Raw genomic sequence first — 15,849 nt, forward strand, 5'->3', positions numbered from 1 at the left:
GTGCATTAGTTTAACTTTGGGAACTAGGTGATTCTCCAATATTAAACACGCTTTCCCAGTGAACTCCAAGTTCAAGCTGGAAACCCCTGATATAGTTTCCAGTATTAATGGTGGTAGTAGGAAAAAAATATCCCCCCCAATTCCATATATCCTCATATATATAGCAAAAAACGCCGCGGCGTGCAGGCAGAGGAAATCTGCCTCAAACTTCCAACTGGAATTTTGAGGCACATTTTCCGCCTGCAAAAACTCTGTGTGAACCCGGCCTTAGGGCATGCCCCCACGTGGCGGATTTCCTCCGCAACTGTCCGCATCAATGCCGCACCTAATCCGGGTTGCGGATTACGGCTGCGGATCTGCCCAAAATGTGCAGTAAATTGATGCGGACTAGCTGCTGCGGACTGCGGGAAAAGTGCTTCCCTTCTCCCTATCAGTGCAGGATAGAGAGAAGGGACAGCACTTTCCCTAGTGAAAGTAAACGAATTTCATACTTACCGGCCATTGTCTTGGTGACGCGTCCCTCTTTCGGCATCCAGCCCTACCTCCCTGGATGACGCGGCAGTCCATGTGACCGCTGCAGCCTGTGATTGGCTGCAGCCGTCACTTAGACTGAAACGTCATCCTGGGAAGCTGGACTGGAGACAGAAGCAGGGAGTTCTCGGTAAGTATGAACTTCTATTTTTTTACAGGTTGCTGTATATTGGGATCGGTAGTCACTATCCAGGGTGCAGAAACAGTTACTGCCGATCGCTTAACTCTTTCAGCACCCTGGACAGTGACTATTTACTGACGTCTCCTAGCAACGCTCCCGTAATTCCGGGAGCCCCATTGACTTCCTCAGTCTGGCTGTAGACCTAGAAATACATAGGTCCAGCCAGAATGAAGAAATGTCATGTTAAAAAAGCAAGACGCATCCGCAGCACACATAACATGTGCATGACAGCTGCGGACTTCATTGCGGAATTTAGAATCTCCATTGAAGTCAATGGAGAAATTCCGCCATGAGTCCGCAACCAGTCCGCCACTGCTCCGCAACAGACAGAGCATGCTGCGGACACCAAATTCCGCTCCGCAGCCTATGCTCCGCAGCGGAATTTTACGCATCGTCTAAACGAACACTTCTAAATTTAAGTGGAAGTCAATGGAGAAACGGCTCCGCTGCGGATTAACGCTGCGGAGTGTCCGCAGCGGAATTCAAGTGAAATTCCGCCACGTGTGAACCCAGCCTTAGGCTATGTTCACATGGAGTATTTTGCAGGAGGAATATCTGCCTCAAAAAACCTTTTGGAAGTTTGAGGCAGATTTTCCTCTCCCTGCACCCCGATTTTCGCTGAGTTTTTCGCGGCGTTTTTCGCCCGCGGGCATAAAACACAGCGAAATACGCTTTCTCTGCCTCCCATTGAAGTCAATGGGAGGTCAGAGGTGGAAATGCCCGAAGATAGGGAAAAAGACGCCGACGCGGCCCATTGAAATCAATGGGAGGCATTTTCGGGCCGTTTTTGACGAGTTTTACGACGCGGTTTCTGTGTCAAAAAACTCGTCAAAATACTCCGTGTGAACATAGCCTTACAGTTTCTAGGACAGGAAGTAGCTGTCTGAGAGCAACATTTGTCAACCATGTTAGATTCCATGAAGTCACACAGAGTCCTCCGTTCTTCCTCCCAGGTTCCCCTGATAGTTACCTTTGTCTAATATTGCATTTTGTTTTAAGATCAAAGGCCATTATGTATAACTTTAGGAATGGAGCAAATGCATTTTCACAGCTCTGTGAAAGCTACTTTGCCTACTGCCATCAGCATCGTCCATGTCCTAGGTTCTCAATCTGAAATACATGTATCCCAGCAGGTTCATGCCATGTCTCTATAGGGTACTCGCACTGTCCTCATACTATGCTCTTGATATAATTTATTTTTCAGCAGGGGGTATTTGTTGAAAAACACGGTTCAATGTCATGCCTTTTTGGTCAGTTGCACATCCACTATACTCAGTTACTATTGTAATAGGATCGGAATCTTTTTAACATATGGGAACAGCAATACTATGGACCAGTACATTTTCCTTAAAATCAAACACATTATATGAGAATTTTAGTAGTAGCTGTTATGCAAATAAGGCTGTAATTCACTATAAGCATCCCTCTATTGTATCTTTCTCACTGTAGATTTTAGGAAAACATGCCACACAATATCAGGATACAATGCCCGGAGGGTGATTTAAGCCTCAGACACTTTTAGAAATCACACAACAGACAAATCCAGCAACTTGGAAGAGGTTTCTTTATGCCTAGAAGCTTATGTGCAGAGGGGAGCCTGTTATTTAGAAAGAGACTGAGATTATCTAGTTTGGGGACAAGGAATAAAAGGATTATTTCCTGATGTTAGGAAATAGACACAACGTTTACAGAAATCCCAGAGTGCGCCCGTTATACGTCAATTCATGTAGTGCTGGATATATGAAAAATCCCATATTTAAATCCGTCTCCGTATGTTCTTTACTTGCATTGGCTAATATGCGTGATAGTGGTAAATCTTTATTCTTAGTGGAGCTCTTGGTAAAGAATGGTCCATACTTCAGTGTTAATGGATTTACAGTGAAATTCCATTCATCTGTCCTCAAATGAAATAATGGACTTTTTAACATGCAAAAATATTCTTTCTCTGCAGATGTAACTGTAAAACCTCATAGTCATTTTTTTTCTATATACAGTTTATCTTCCTCTAATCGTTTCTGTCACATTTCATTTTAGATTGGTTTGGGGTGGAACTTCAGCTAATCTCCAAAGAGACTGGCAAGAATTTTGTGAGCACAGACTTCAAATTCTACAACTGCAGCGGTCACCAACTGTAAGAACTCTCTCTGGATATTATGGGCAACCTGAACGACACACTAGTGGGCACAGATCTCCATATATCAGGCACATCTTAATTTGAGACATTATTAATCGTAGGATAAGGCAGGTTCCAGCCAAGCGTAATATGGGCGCATTAGGCCATAAATACCGGCCCCACCATGGGTCTAATGACTCAAACTAACCGCATTAAGGATCCCTACGATGCTGTAAGTTTGGGTCATTAGTTAAGGATTTGCACCCTTCTTTTGCTTGTCTTAAAATATAATATTATGATATAATAATATTATTGGTATTAATTTGGTATTAATAAATTCAAAAAATCAATCCGCTCTGAGCTACATTATTATTGCTAAAAATCCCCTTCTAATTCATGGTCTGATATTGTATATTCAGCTGCGCCTTCACTAACTAATAAGAAACAAATGGATAAGGCCGATTTCTCAGTACAAATGAGCAGAAGTAATGGATAAAAAAAAATATTGTTTCCCTCTGGCTAAGCACCCACAAATATATAATTGATTTCCGTAGATTTAATTATATACACTGGTTAACTTTGAATAATGAAAGTTAAAAAATGAAAAATAAGAATTGCCTGTTTGTCAGATGCATGAGAAAATAATGCCGCTGTGTGCCAGGCGTCCGTTCCATCCAGTGCTGCCCGCTGGTGATTCTGTAGAAAGCTGCAATTTGTAATAACAGGGAATTCACCCTTGAAACGACAAAATGTAACCTTGGGATATCCTTGTTCAGTGTTTACGGGCACAGTTCTTCACCACTACAGGCATGAAGGCCACTTTTTCTGCCGGCAACACTGAGAGCTCAGTGCAGCATTGTAACTGGCATCATTGTCTCCATCCAGAGTATGCAACATACCATTGCTAATAATTATTGATTCTTTGTAAACTAATACTTCCTACCAGCGCACCTCCCTTTAATGCTTATGTTCATTATCTATTATGATGTGGGTGATGCCAGTGTGCCCCTTTTGTACCACTACAGTCCACATCAGCTTGCCTGACATGTAAAATGCCCCTTTTGATGATTCTTTGCAAATCCATAAGGTTTTCAGGAAGCAGAGAATGATTTAATGATTGGAGGTTGGAGGGCAGAGCATGATGTATGGCAGTCAGGTGTTTAGATATGGCTGGTATAAATATTGAGGCTACGTTGACTGACGGAATTTGCCACAAGTGTGTAACTAGAGATGCTAATAGCAAATATATGTATATTTAATGTATGTCAATGTGATGCAGTGTTTATGCGGCGCAAGTCATATATGGCTTCAGGGAGCCTGTATTGTTTATTCCCGGCCATGTCCAGTGTATATGCAGAGGAAGCCGCTGTTTATTCTAGCTGGCTGCTTCTCGAGATGTCCCAGCTTTTTTATGCCTGCGAACCTCTGCGGCTAGAATGGAAAAATAAATATTAGATCTTAAAAAGAAAGCAGAGCACTAAGAGAAGACCAGCCTGTGAATCCATTTCTTCAACAATTCCTCTGATTGTTTTAACCTACTTGTCACTGCTGCGTCGAGGTGCCTTTGTCCATCCAGGCCCCTTGGGTGGCCTATTTGTATTCTCTATCATCTCCTTGTCTTTCAATGCATTCATTTGTTTACCACTTCAACCTCTGAAAATAAACCTTCTATATATTTTTCAAGTTTTATATAAATATATATGCAGCTGAATATATAAATGTGTTTGGCTGGACTGGTTATTTTCTTATGGTTTGTGACACATTTTTTTTTTCTCCTTCTTTTCTCCCAAGCTGCTTGTCCTGTGTGAATAGCGCATTTCGCTGTCACTGGTGCAAGTACCGCAATCTGTGCACCCATGATCCTACAACCTGTTCCTTTCAAGAGGGTCGCGTCAATGTCTCTGAGGTAAGGCAAGGGGTTTGTATGGTGTACAGCCTATTTGAGTGCCAAAATAGTGCCATGTGTATCCACACATGTATCCATTATCTATTTAATAGCCAATGTTGGTCCAATTATTTCTCATCCTTGCTATATGCAGCAGTGCCATGCAAAAGCAGTGGTGCTACATTATAAAAGCTGTTGCCCATACCAGTGTGTCAGAATACTGCGCAGTCCACACAATGAGAGTTGTGATATTACAGGTTGCTGGGTAATACCTCCTTTTAACATTGTACCAGTAAATGAACCCTGACTTCTTTAAAGCAAGTCTTAAAGGGGTTTTCCGGCCACAGGATAGGTCATCAGTATATGATAGGTGGGGGTCTGATACCTGGACCCCAAAACCGATCATCTGCTCCAACTGTCTTTGGGCACCGGATGTTATGCAGTGGCTGGTGTCGGCAGCAGATGGCTCTGGTCAAAGTACAGTGGCCGTGCCACAGCTCAGCTCCTATTCAAGCGAATAGGAGCAGAGTTGCAGTTCTGCAGCACGGCCGCTATGCATTGTACGAAGATGTTATGCATCTGCTTCCGACACCAGCCACGGCCTAACATCCGGTGCCCGCAGACAGCTGGAGCAGCTAATCGATTTTGAGGTCCAGGTATCAGACCCCCACCGATCATATACTGATGACCTATCCAGTGGATAGGTCATCAGTATCAAAAACCGTCCCGTGCCCGGACAACTTCTTTAAGACCAAACTTATAAGATATTTATTGTAGTGAGTGCTAATAAAACAGAGTAAAGCAATTCCTATAACCCACTAAAAATGTTGATTACTTAAAAGCGACATTGCGAGAGTGAGACTGTACTGTGCCACACGTGGTGCCGGAGACTGATAGAAAAGAGATTTAAAAACCAGAGTGGATTTGCATAATGTGTGTTTGTTATCCCAGGGATATTGTTATTTAACTTACTAGAGGTTAGTGGCAAAAGCTGTGATGGATTGGTCCATTTCTCTGGGGTTTCGCTGCATATGAACAGCACTTTAGCAGAGTAAGTAATGAAATTTGTTTAAACATGCCGTGTATATATCCGCTACTCTCTATGGGAGTAGAGACCTGCAGAATACCAGTTATCAGTACTGCTGTGGAGCAGAAACAGGGATAATGCATGTCTTGTAGAGCTGGCAAAAGCAAAGAAATTGCTCATTAAAGGGTGTCTGTCATCACATTTTTGCCTCCCAACTCGCTAATACCGCTATATAGGTAAGGATGATGATTTATCAAACATACCTATGTTGGCCAACTCAGCCCTTCATCGACCATAAGAAGGGTGCTTTTGAATATGGTGCCCGGAGAAATAAAATCACTGTTTTAGGGTTAACTATGGACTGACTTGGCCAACTTAGGTATGTCTGAAAAACTATCATCCTTCCCAATATAGCGGTATTAGTGGTTTGGGAGGCGAAAATGTGATGACTGACTTCCTTTAATGAAGCAAACGCTAAGATTTGGAGACAGAAAGTATATTATAGTATTTACACTTAGACTACAAGTTGTACATTGAGCAATTTGTGAATAGTCTTTTGCAAAAATATTAAATATTGTACATAAGTATATACATAGGCCAGTTGCGTTGATTTTGTTAAAAAGCTCACTGTTGTACGAATACTCTTGTGATACAAATTGGAATAGGTCTTCTAACACTGATAATTTAGAAAAGGTTGCAACGGCATAAAATGAGAATTTCTTGTTTGCTAAGGTGGCATAGACCTTCTTTGTTTATGGGCAGCACTTTGGCTCTCTTGTCATGCAGTACTGGTGTCTTGGATTTAAATCTGACCGAGAAAAACATCTGCATAGAGTTTGTATGTTCACCCTTTGTTTGCGTTGGTTTCTCTGGTTTCCTCCCACACTCGAAAACATATTGATAGGTTATTTGCCTTTCTATGAAAGCCTATACCATGTGTCTGAGAAGAGGAAATTAGATTGTGAGTTCTATTGGAAACAGATACTGATATGGATGATGACAAACTATGTACAGAACTGTTGAATATCTTGACACTAACAAAAAGTGATGAATATGAGAGGACATGAATTTTCCAAAACTACTGAGACAGTAGAAAATGTGAATCAGTCACTAAACTTTCCAGTCGCACTTAAAAAGTGCTTCTGCGAGGCGCCCACATTTGTTGAGTGATTATATGTTGCACAGGCTTTTCTAAGGTTTCACATCTCTTGTTTAGCCACATATCTGATTCCTGTTCTCCTTATTCTGATGTTCTACTGGTTCAAAAGGCAAATTTTAAGATTAATTCTTAGGGTCATTTTTACAAATTTTGCTCTGGACTATGACCAATGATGAGGCCCAGGCATCACCATGTTCTGGCTAATGAGACTCCGGTTAAAAAAGATTAAGAACCCTGGTGTAAAACATTCCTAATAGTATATGGTTAGAAGCGACTATTGGGAAAATTTTTATGTTTCATCAAACATAAATAGCATACATCTTTTGGAAACAGGTATGAAAATGAGACAAGTCTTATGTTACTCGTGTAAGGTCAGATTTGGGATTTTGGGCCCTAGATGATAAAGAGATTTTACGGTATCTTAAGATCAACAGCAGTACTTGTACACCTGTGTCCCGGGAGGATAGACATTTATATAAAGAGAAGTATATCTCCCAGGTGACACTTTTTAATGTAATGTTCTTAAGGTGCGAAGTTCAGCTCTCAGGTGACACATTTTAATGTAATGTTCTCAAGATGCTTCAGGACAAGGTGAGGGCAAGAGAAGCAGTCACTTAACACAGATAGGGCACAGATGTCTCCCCTGCCTGGGAGAGAAACATTGCATTTTGTCAAATCTGTTTTCGGCACTAAAAGAGCTTCCCGTTTTCGGCATACTAAACTCAGCTTATGTTGTTTATGTGTTTATAATGAAAATTATTTATTTTGCCCCAGGATTGCCCGCAGTTAATACCCACAGAAGAAGTATTGATCCCAGTTGGTGAGGTTAAGCCAATTACTCTGAAGGCAAGGAATCTGCCCCAACCACAGTCAGGCCAAAGAGGATACGAGTGTGTACTAAATATACAGGGTGTATTACACCGTATGCCTGCTCTACGCTTTAACAGCTCCAGCGTGCAATGCCAGAACAGCTCGGTGAGTGTTTGCCGTGAAGAGAGTTTTTTCCACAGCCTGGTAGTCTTTATTGGATATCGTTTTTTGTAGTCCATGACAAAATGATGACTTGTAGATTACTCTGTAAATAAATAGCAAAAACAACACGCAGCGTCTTTAATCCACCCCGTTATAGTAAAATCGAAATAATGTTGTTGTGCTGTTACAATGACCTGAGCCATTGTAAATTAGGATGCTGCAAAGAAAAGGATGGAGCGCTTTATCTGGACTTTCCCTGTCGCAGCCTGCGGGGGGTCATTTGGTGGAATAAGACAGCAATCTGACAAAAGGGTTGAAGCAAAAAGCTAATTTACAGCCGACTGATAAAGAAGAACGGTGAAGTCTTATCTGTCTTTGCGAGTCCCCAGCTCACGCCGACTCGATAGAATTCCTAATACAGTTGCTTCTGGCAGTGCAGCAGAGGGTCTGCAGGAGACAGACGCGCAGCCAAAGGAGTAAATAAACACTTTCTCTGAACAAACAGCTGCAGGGAGTGCTCTCATTGTATAGGTGCAGCACTCTTCACAGCCCTCCCATGCTTTTGTTTTCGAGAATGCTTGCATTATTCCCATTTTTATTCATTCTGCCATGCTGATAACAAATTGTGTGGTGATGAAGATATTTCTGTGAGCTGCCTTTAATTTTGCCTTGATAATGAATAGGAGCAGATACTTTAACACCTGTTTTTCAGACTGATTAGGCTTCGTTCACATCTGCGCTAGGGCTCCGTTCCGTCAGAGCTTTCTGTCGGAACGGAGCCCTGACAGACACAAACGTGAACCATAGGTTTCCATTTCCATCACCATTGATTTAAATGGTGATGGATCCGGTGCCAATGGTTTCCGTTTGTCTCCGTTGTGCAAGGGTTCCATAGTTTTGATGGAATCAATAGCGTAGTCAAAGTTTTCCCGTCCGAGGTGCATCCGTATGGGACGCGTTGTTACGGATCCCCCATAGACTAGAGTCTATGGAGGGGTGCGTGACGCACAGTAAAATAGTACGTCATATTTTTTCACGGGCCATTAAGACGCTCCGGTGAAACAACGGTCGTGTGAACGGCCCCATTGAAATCCATGAGTCTGTGTGACGGCCATTGTCGGAACGGCCGTTACATGGACGTGATACACGCTCGTCTGAATGAGCCCTTTGAACTCTACGTTGTGCCGTTCCTTTCTTATTTCTACTACAAATTGACATCTGGGTTTAACCAGTTGAGGGTGTCTCTACACAGCCTGACACTGTCCAATCAGTGCTGATAGAGTGAGACTGTGTGGGGACACACGCCTTTGACAAGGGGAATGTAACACCCAGTTGTCAATTTATCCATAAATTTCTAGGCAGAATAACAGTGGAATGTCACAACACAGAGTTCTAAGAAAAGATGCCCCAAAATTGTGATTTTATGGGGAATACAAATATTCACTAAAATAGACATATCTTTAGAGATGACAGGTCCCCTTTAAAAGGCAAATGTGCCTAGTACTGCAATGGTTCATTGTCCCTCCTATATCACTGTATAACTAATTCAATTTGCCATGCAGATCTGGTAAAACTTGTTGACAACCTCAAATGGAGCTGTAATATAATTATTCAATGTCGTCATCTTTGGAAAATAGGGAAGAAGCTGTTCATAAGAAATGATTGAAAACAATTTGTAGAAATGATTGAACACAATTTGTAGGAATAATTGAACACAATTTGTACAGCTTGTCAGAAGAGGAGAACTCAAACATATATGTTAGATGGAAATGTACAAATATATTTTGTTATTGTGACTGATTTTTTTTTCCTCAGTATTTCTATGAAGGAATGGATATCAGTGACCTTGCGGTGAATTTCTCTGTAGTCTGGAATGGGAATTTTATCATTGACAATCCCCAAGATATCAAAGGTATAAAACATATCAGGAAAAATAAAAATATAATATTATGCTGTAGCTGTGTTGTCTTCTTACATACATATTTTGGATTAAACCATCTGGTTTCATGATTATCATCTTTACCTATTAAATAAAGCCATTGCCTAAACCACATTTTCAGTAACAATGGGAACACCTCAATTCTAAAGAATTTAGACATTTAAAGGGGATGTCCACTTGGTAATCTTGTGGCTTGATCAGGTCATAAATAAACCACCATACAAAGTGGACAATGAATCAGCCTACGCTATTACATTTTAATTCCTAGTTAAATGAAACCTAGGAGTCTTGTAGAAACCTTGCAGCGTTCAGTCTTGCAGGTGTTAACTTCCCAACTGATCTCTTCCATTTTCGACTGACATATGTATAAGGGGAGGGAGACAAAATTACAAAATGAGGCATGAAAGAATCTTGCTGTGATATTTTTCCAAAATTATTTTTTTCTACTTTTAAAATAAGAACATTCCATACACAGAGATATAACTTTGTGCCTTTTGGCAAATGTCACACTTATGACCCGTGTTCCAATAAACACTACCCTACTGATGTCGGCGATTGTGGTTTTGTTTTTCCTTTTTTTTCCCTTTTTTTTATTTTTATCAAACAGCCTGAATTTGCTTCGTAGCTAGAATTTAATATTCAGGGAAGGAGGATTTTAAAATCATATGTTAAAGAAAAATGAGCTATCTTCTTAGCAGATATTTATGTTTACATATTGAATACAGTGGACATCACCATATACCATATTTCGTTATTTAAGTGCATCGGGGTACACAACAAGCTGAACTTTATTACACTTGTGTTTCTGTTGCCCATTAAAATGTTTTGCTACTTCATCAGTCACGTAAAGTGGCGTTCAGTCATAATTTATTAAACAAGCCTTACATATTTCATAAAAATCATACATCAGCCTTATAACTCACTCTGTAGTTTTCCTTGAACGCTGGGCTGCATTTATTCTTTTATACACATTTGTATTCATTTTATAACATTTAGAATGACTTTTCCTAAAGTTAGCTCCATTGATATACAGAATTTTTGATGTCAGGGTGCTGCAGCACCAGTTGGTCAGCCTGTAAGCATCGTCCTGGCATGCTGTTTGCACAGTGCCGGAAACTCGAATGACACAAATATTATGAAAGCAATGATAATAATATTAGGCTGCCTTGTACTGCTTTATCGTGTTACCATGCTTTGCAGTCCAGAACATCGAATTAATTTACATTTTCAGCATGATACTTCAGAACCAATTATAGTCTGCATTGTGTTATCAGACTTCTAACTTGTATCGTGGCTTTTATTTCGCCATGTATTTTATGTAGAGATACAGATTTAATATGACTTTAGGCGGTGAAATTCTTAAATCTAATGCACCATGGCAACGATTAATCTATACCTTAACAATATTAACACTACTTTATTAATATTTATAGAAAACTATAAATCTTCTATATAAAATACTTTGACAATGCTGAAAATACTTCCTGTCAGATAGAAGAATCCAGAAGATATCGCTATTCCGTTCAGTAAAATCCAGATATAGCCTATAATAAAGCCAGATCATGTCAATTTCTGCTCTTTTATTGAAATGGGAATCTCTAAAGATATTTCTTAACATCCCGTATTTGATCCTTCCTTAGTTCACCTGTACAAGTGTGCAGCTCAGAGGGAAAGCTGTGGCCTGTGTCTAAAAGCCGATCAGAAGTTCGAGTGCGGCTGGTGCAGCGGGGAAGGGCGATGTACTTTGCACCACCACTGTCCCACTTTACAAAACCAATGGCTAGATTGGTCCAGCAGGAATGTCAAGTGCACCAATCCACGTATCACTGAGGTTTGTTTGGAGTCAGATTGTAGGTTGCTCGGTGGGACCTTGACCTTCTAATCATGCCTGTTTCCTTAATCTTTTCCATCTGTCTCTTTCCATTATTATTTTTGTAATTACCTCCCTTCCTGTTCGGAGCTGCTGTCTCTCTTTTTACTAGCTGTTTAACGTCAGTCTCACACACAGAATATCCACAGGCTCACAGTCGGTAATTAAATAAAAGTGTGAGTGAAGTGCATGCCGTGAATCGATACGCTCAGGAAGAACATTTTCTTCCCTTACAGGGAGGGCTGGGGACACTTAAGTCAGGATGAGGGGGGGGGGGGGGGGGGCAGACATTTTCATGAAATGTCAATCAATAACCTGGCTCATTTAAATAACCCTGGGGCCCTAAGTTCCTCTTATGTAACTTTCACCTTTTAGACCCGATGGACTATTCTGTCAGTGATAGAAAGATAGCCAATATAAGTAAATAGTGTAAGTTCAAACAACACAGCATTGAAGAAAAACAGCACTTCATGGAGTTGCATAATCTGTTGTGACTATTTCATCTGTCACAGTATTCCAGTCACTACAAAGTACATAAAACACAAAGTATAAACTGAAAAAAATCCAAACGAGAATAATCTAATGTATTTTCTCATTTTCGCATAACCGATTATTCACCAGGCTAACCTATTAAATTAATGTCCTCCCTGTAAAAAATAATAGCTTTACATTTTCATAAAGCCTGTTTAATTCTGACGCTATCTGGTATTAGCTGTAATTCCACTTTATCTCTTTGCTGATGGTGGCATTGTAATATGTATAATAAGTGGAACGGTTGGGGGTATTGTATTAATAGAACTTGGAATTCATTCAGTGACAAAGGAGTTTATTGGATAGAATGTGTTTCCATTTATCTTAAGTGCTTAATTAATTAGTTTTAAATAAAAAAAATATTCGAATGCATGTGAATATTAAACTCTGGCTGGATTCCTTCCAAAATAGTGGAATAACCCTGGTGTAAGAAAGTGTACAAAAGTGCAAGACCATCATATACTTATTTTCTGAGTATAAGCTTAGTGTCCCTTTCTCACTCTCCTCTCCAGTGGTTATTTGCTTTGTTAGCACGTAGGTTAAGTTCACATGTTGCAGAAACCATGCTAGTTCTACAGGAAACCAATGAAGAGCATGAAGGCATTGCAAGGAATAGAAATCCTTTGTCTCAGTCAGGCTCCCATGGTCCCACAACCCTTGTGTGCCTGCGAGAGGCGCTAATCACTACAGAATCCCCCGTTGGGTCCTTTATTCTGTGTCACATCCAAAGCCAGAGGTCAACTAGACGCTGGCTATGGAAATGCAGGCCCTCAGACAGGCACCGGGGAGCAGATGTGCCCATTGACAAATCGATTTGCTGGGGAAGGGAAGAGAGGGAGGGGGTGGCCTAAAATGAATGCAGCTGCCTACGGGATGCCCAGACAACTGTGGTGACTAGTGAAGCACAACTGATGATTTTAAATCTGCCCAACGTTTCCAGCTGAATCGTAACTTTTCTAAGGAGTTGATGTGGTTGTCCGGGAAACATGAGTGGCAGTGCCGCTTCTCGGCTGGAAGCAATTAATCACACTTTGCTGTGATGTCACTAACATGGCCCGCTTGTTCTCACTGCCCCTTTTTGTCACTTCTAACCCATTCACTGCTGGAGCTCATATATTTTTCTTTGATTTTGGGCCTTAAGGCACTCTTTATGACACATCATTCTTTTTTTTTTTTTTTTCACTATTTACTAAATCATTTAAAGCGTTCGCATGCATACGTTAATATTGTAAAAAAAAATGGGCATATGAATGCCCTACATGAATACATAAATTACGCCTAAGGAATAGCTGTATACATGGAAGCTAATGCATTACAATTATACACACATCCTTACACATGTTTTCACTTAGACACATTAAATATTGTTCATGAATGCATAATCAATAATCGTGTATATGAAAATATAAAATCGATGTATCTACATCTACATGTTTTTTTAATATGTATGTGTGTATGTATTGCTTTTACATGTATATGTATGTCTATTTATTTCTTTATCTGTTTGTCTATCTGCTTCTATCTATTTTTTATATAAATATATAATACGCATGTTACTATTACCATAACATGCCCTCCACACAGCAGCTTAAGGCTCTTCTGTCAGAATGAATAATCGGGTCCCTCTCTCTTGTAACAATTAGGCAGTAAATGTGCTCTCTGCTAGGCAGAAAGTCTCAGGCTCGTGCAGAGAGGGACTACATCACTGAGAGCTTATGGCTCATTCACTAATTTCTGCAGAGCAAAACCATGTTTGACCCCTTGTGAACCACATAGGTATAATGCTGGGTTCACACTGGGCAATAGTGTGGCGGCTCTTTAACTCCCCACTAACACACAAAAACATGCAGCAAAAGTAGCGCAATTCTAGAAGCAGATCTTTCTGATAGTTTTTGTACATTTTGTTTCCTAAAAAATAAAAGGGCTAGGAAATGTTTCTAGAATTGTTTTTATTAAAACCATATGTGTGATATCACATGTGAAAAACACCCTTTTTCCTATTCCATTCTGTCCCCACCGAAGTCAATGGAGAAAAAAAGGTCACAAAAATAGCATACCTATTCGATCACAAAAACATCAAACAGCAGCCTGCCCTAAAACTGCAGCGGTAGATAATTCCATGCATATAATAATACAATTTATGACTTCCTATGCACTAATTTTCCTCGTATGGCTACTGCGGTAAAGTACTGCTGCAGAAAAACGGTCACGAAAACACCAGGACATAATCTCACACCAGTGACTGAATGGTGGTATGGAGCATGTACCACCAAAGTCTTATTGCCAAAACCGGGATCATGTCCAACTGGTCCATAGCCAATAACAAAATGTGGGCTGCAAATGTGGTGTAACAAAACACAGCCATGATTGATGGTTATACTGCTTCTCTGCTGTATCACACCCCAAACAGCAAATACACTGTACCCTAACACTACCACAATATGTGGCCTTAGGTGCTGTAATTAGATTAAAGGTGTTTTCTAGTCCCTAAAAATGTATGGCCTATCCTCAGGATAGACAAAAACAGACGAGGAGACAGCACTTCCAATGTATGTCAGCTTTTTAATCACCCGTGCGACGTTTCAGTCCAACAGGACCTTTCTCAAGCATGCTTGAGAAAGGTCCTGTTGGACTGAAACATTGCATGGGTGATTAAAAAGCTATCTATCCATCTATCTAAATGACTAACTATCTCATATCTATCTATCTATCTATCTATCTATCTATCTATTTATCTATCTATCTATCTATCTATCTATCATCCCATATCTATCTATCTATCTATCTATCTATCTATCTATCTATCTATCTATCTATCTATCTATCTATCTATCTATCTATCTATCTATCTATCTATCATCTATCTATCTATCATCTATCTAACTCATCTATCTATCTATCTATCTATCTATCTATCTATCTATCTATCTATCTATCTATCTATCTATCTATCTATCTGTCTGTCTGTCTGTCTGTCTGTCTGTCTGTCTGTCTGTCTGTCTGTCTGTCTGTCTGTCTGTCTATCTGTCTGTCTATCCATCATTATCATCTTTCTCTCTATCACTGCTGTCGTCACATATGGTGTATGTATTTGTGTGGGTTTATTTCAATAAACATTTATGAGTCTTTTCAAGTTGTAGTGCATGTGGTTGTGTGTATACATTGGTGGTGTATGCTGTTTTTATCATGAATTTCTCCAGCTGTAATTAATAAAACTCATTCTGTCCCAGCCGGGGGCTGAGCTGTGACACAGTTACTTCCAAACTGCTCAATTAGCGTCCAAAGGAATGTAGGTCACCGAGAAAGCCTGGTCTTTGCTGCTCCTACAAAAATCAACCACTTCAGTGCCTGAAGCTTTATGCATTATATATAGTTTGTCAGAGTGGACTATGTTATGACTGCCATGTTTACATACAGAGCAACATGGGCTGCCTTTATTTTCTTCTTAGGCTCTGTTCACATCTGCGTTCGGTTTACTTTTGTTTTTGCTTCATCATAACAGTAGAGTAACGACAAACCCGAGGCACCGGATCTGTTGCATGACGGAAACCAACTGTGCCCAATGGAACAAATGAACTTCTATGGGTTCCATCGGGTTTCCGTCATGGTGTACGTTGTTTTGACAGACAAAATACTGCAGC

General features: G+C 40.3%; 1 protein-coding gene across 1 annotated transcript in view; it reads left to right on the forward strand.

Moving 5' to 3' along the window:
• PLXNA2 (plexin A2) overlaps window positions 1-15,849 on the forward strand; it is a 307,602-nt gene that overhangs the window by 200,616 nt on the left and 91,137 nt on the right. The window contains exons 8-12 of the mRNA XM_075853680.1: window positions 2,747-2,843; window positions 4,617-4,731; window positions 7,671-7,871; window positions 9,684-9,780; window positions 11,448-11,638. Coding sequence (XP_075709795.1) covers window positions 2,747-2,843; window positions 4,617-4,731; window positions 7,671-7,871; window positions 9,684-9,780; window positions 11,448-11,638 — 701 coding nt within the window. The remainder of the gene's footprint in view (window positions 1-2,746; window positions 2,844-4,616; window positions 4,732-7,670; window positions 7,872-9,683; window positions 9,781-11,447; window positions 11,639-15,849) is intronic.

This window comes from Rhinoderma darwinii, chromosome 2 (genome assembly GCF_050947455.1).
Source record: "Rhinoderma darwinii isolate aRhiDar2 chromosome 2, aRhiDar2.hap1, whole genome shotgun sequence".
NCBI classification, from domain to species: Eukaryota; Metazoa; Chordata; class Amphibia; order Anura; family Rhinodermatidae; genus Rhinoderma; species Rhinoderma darwinii.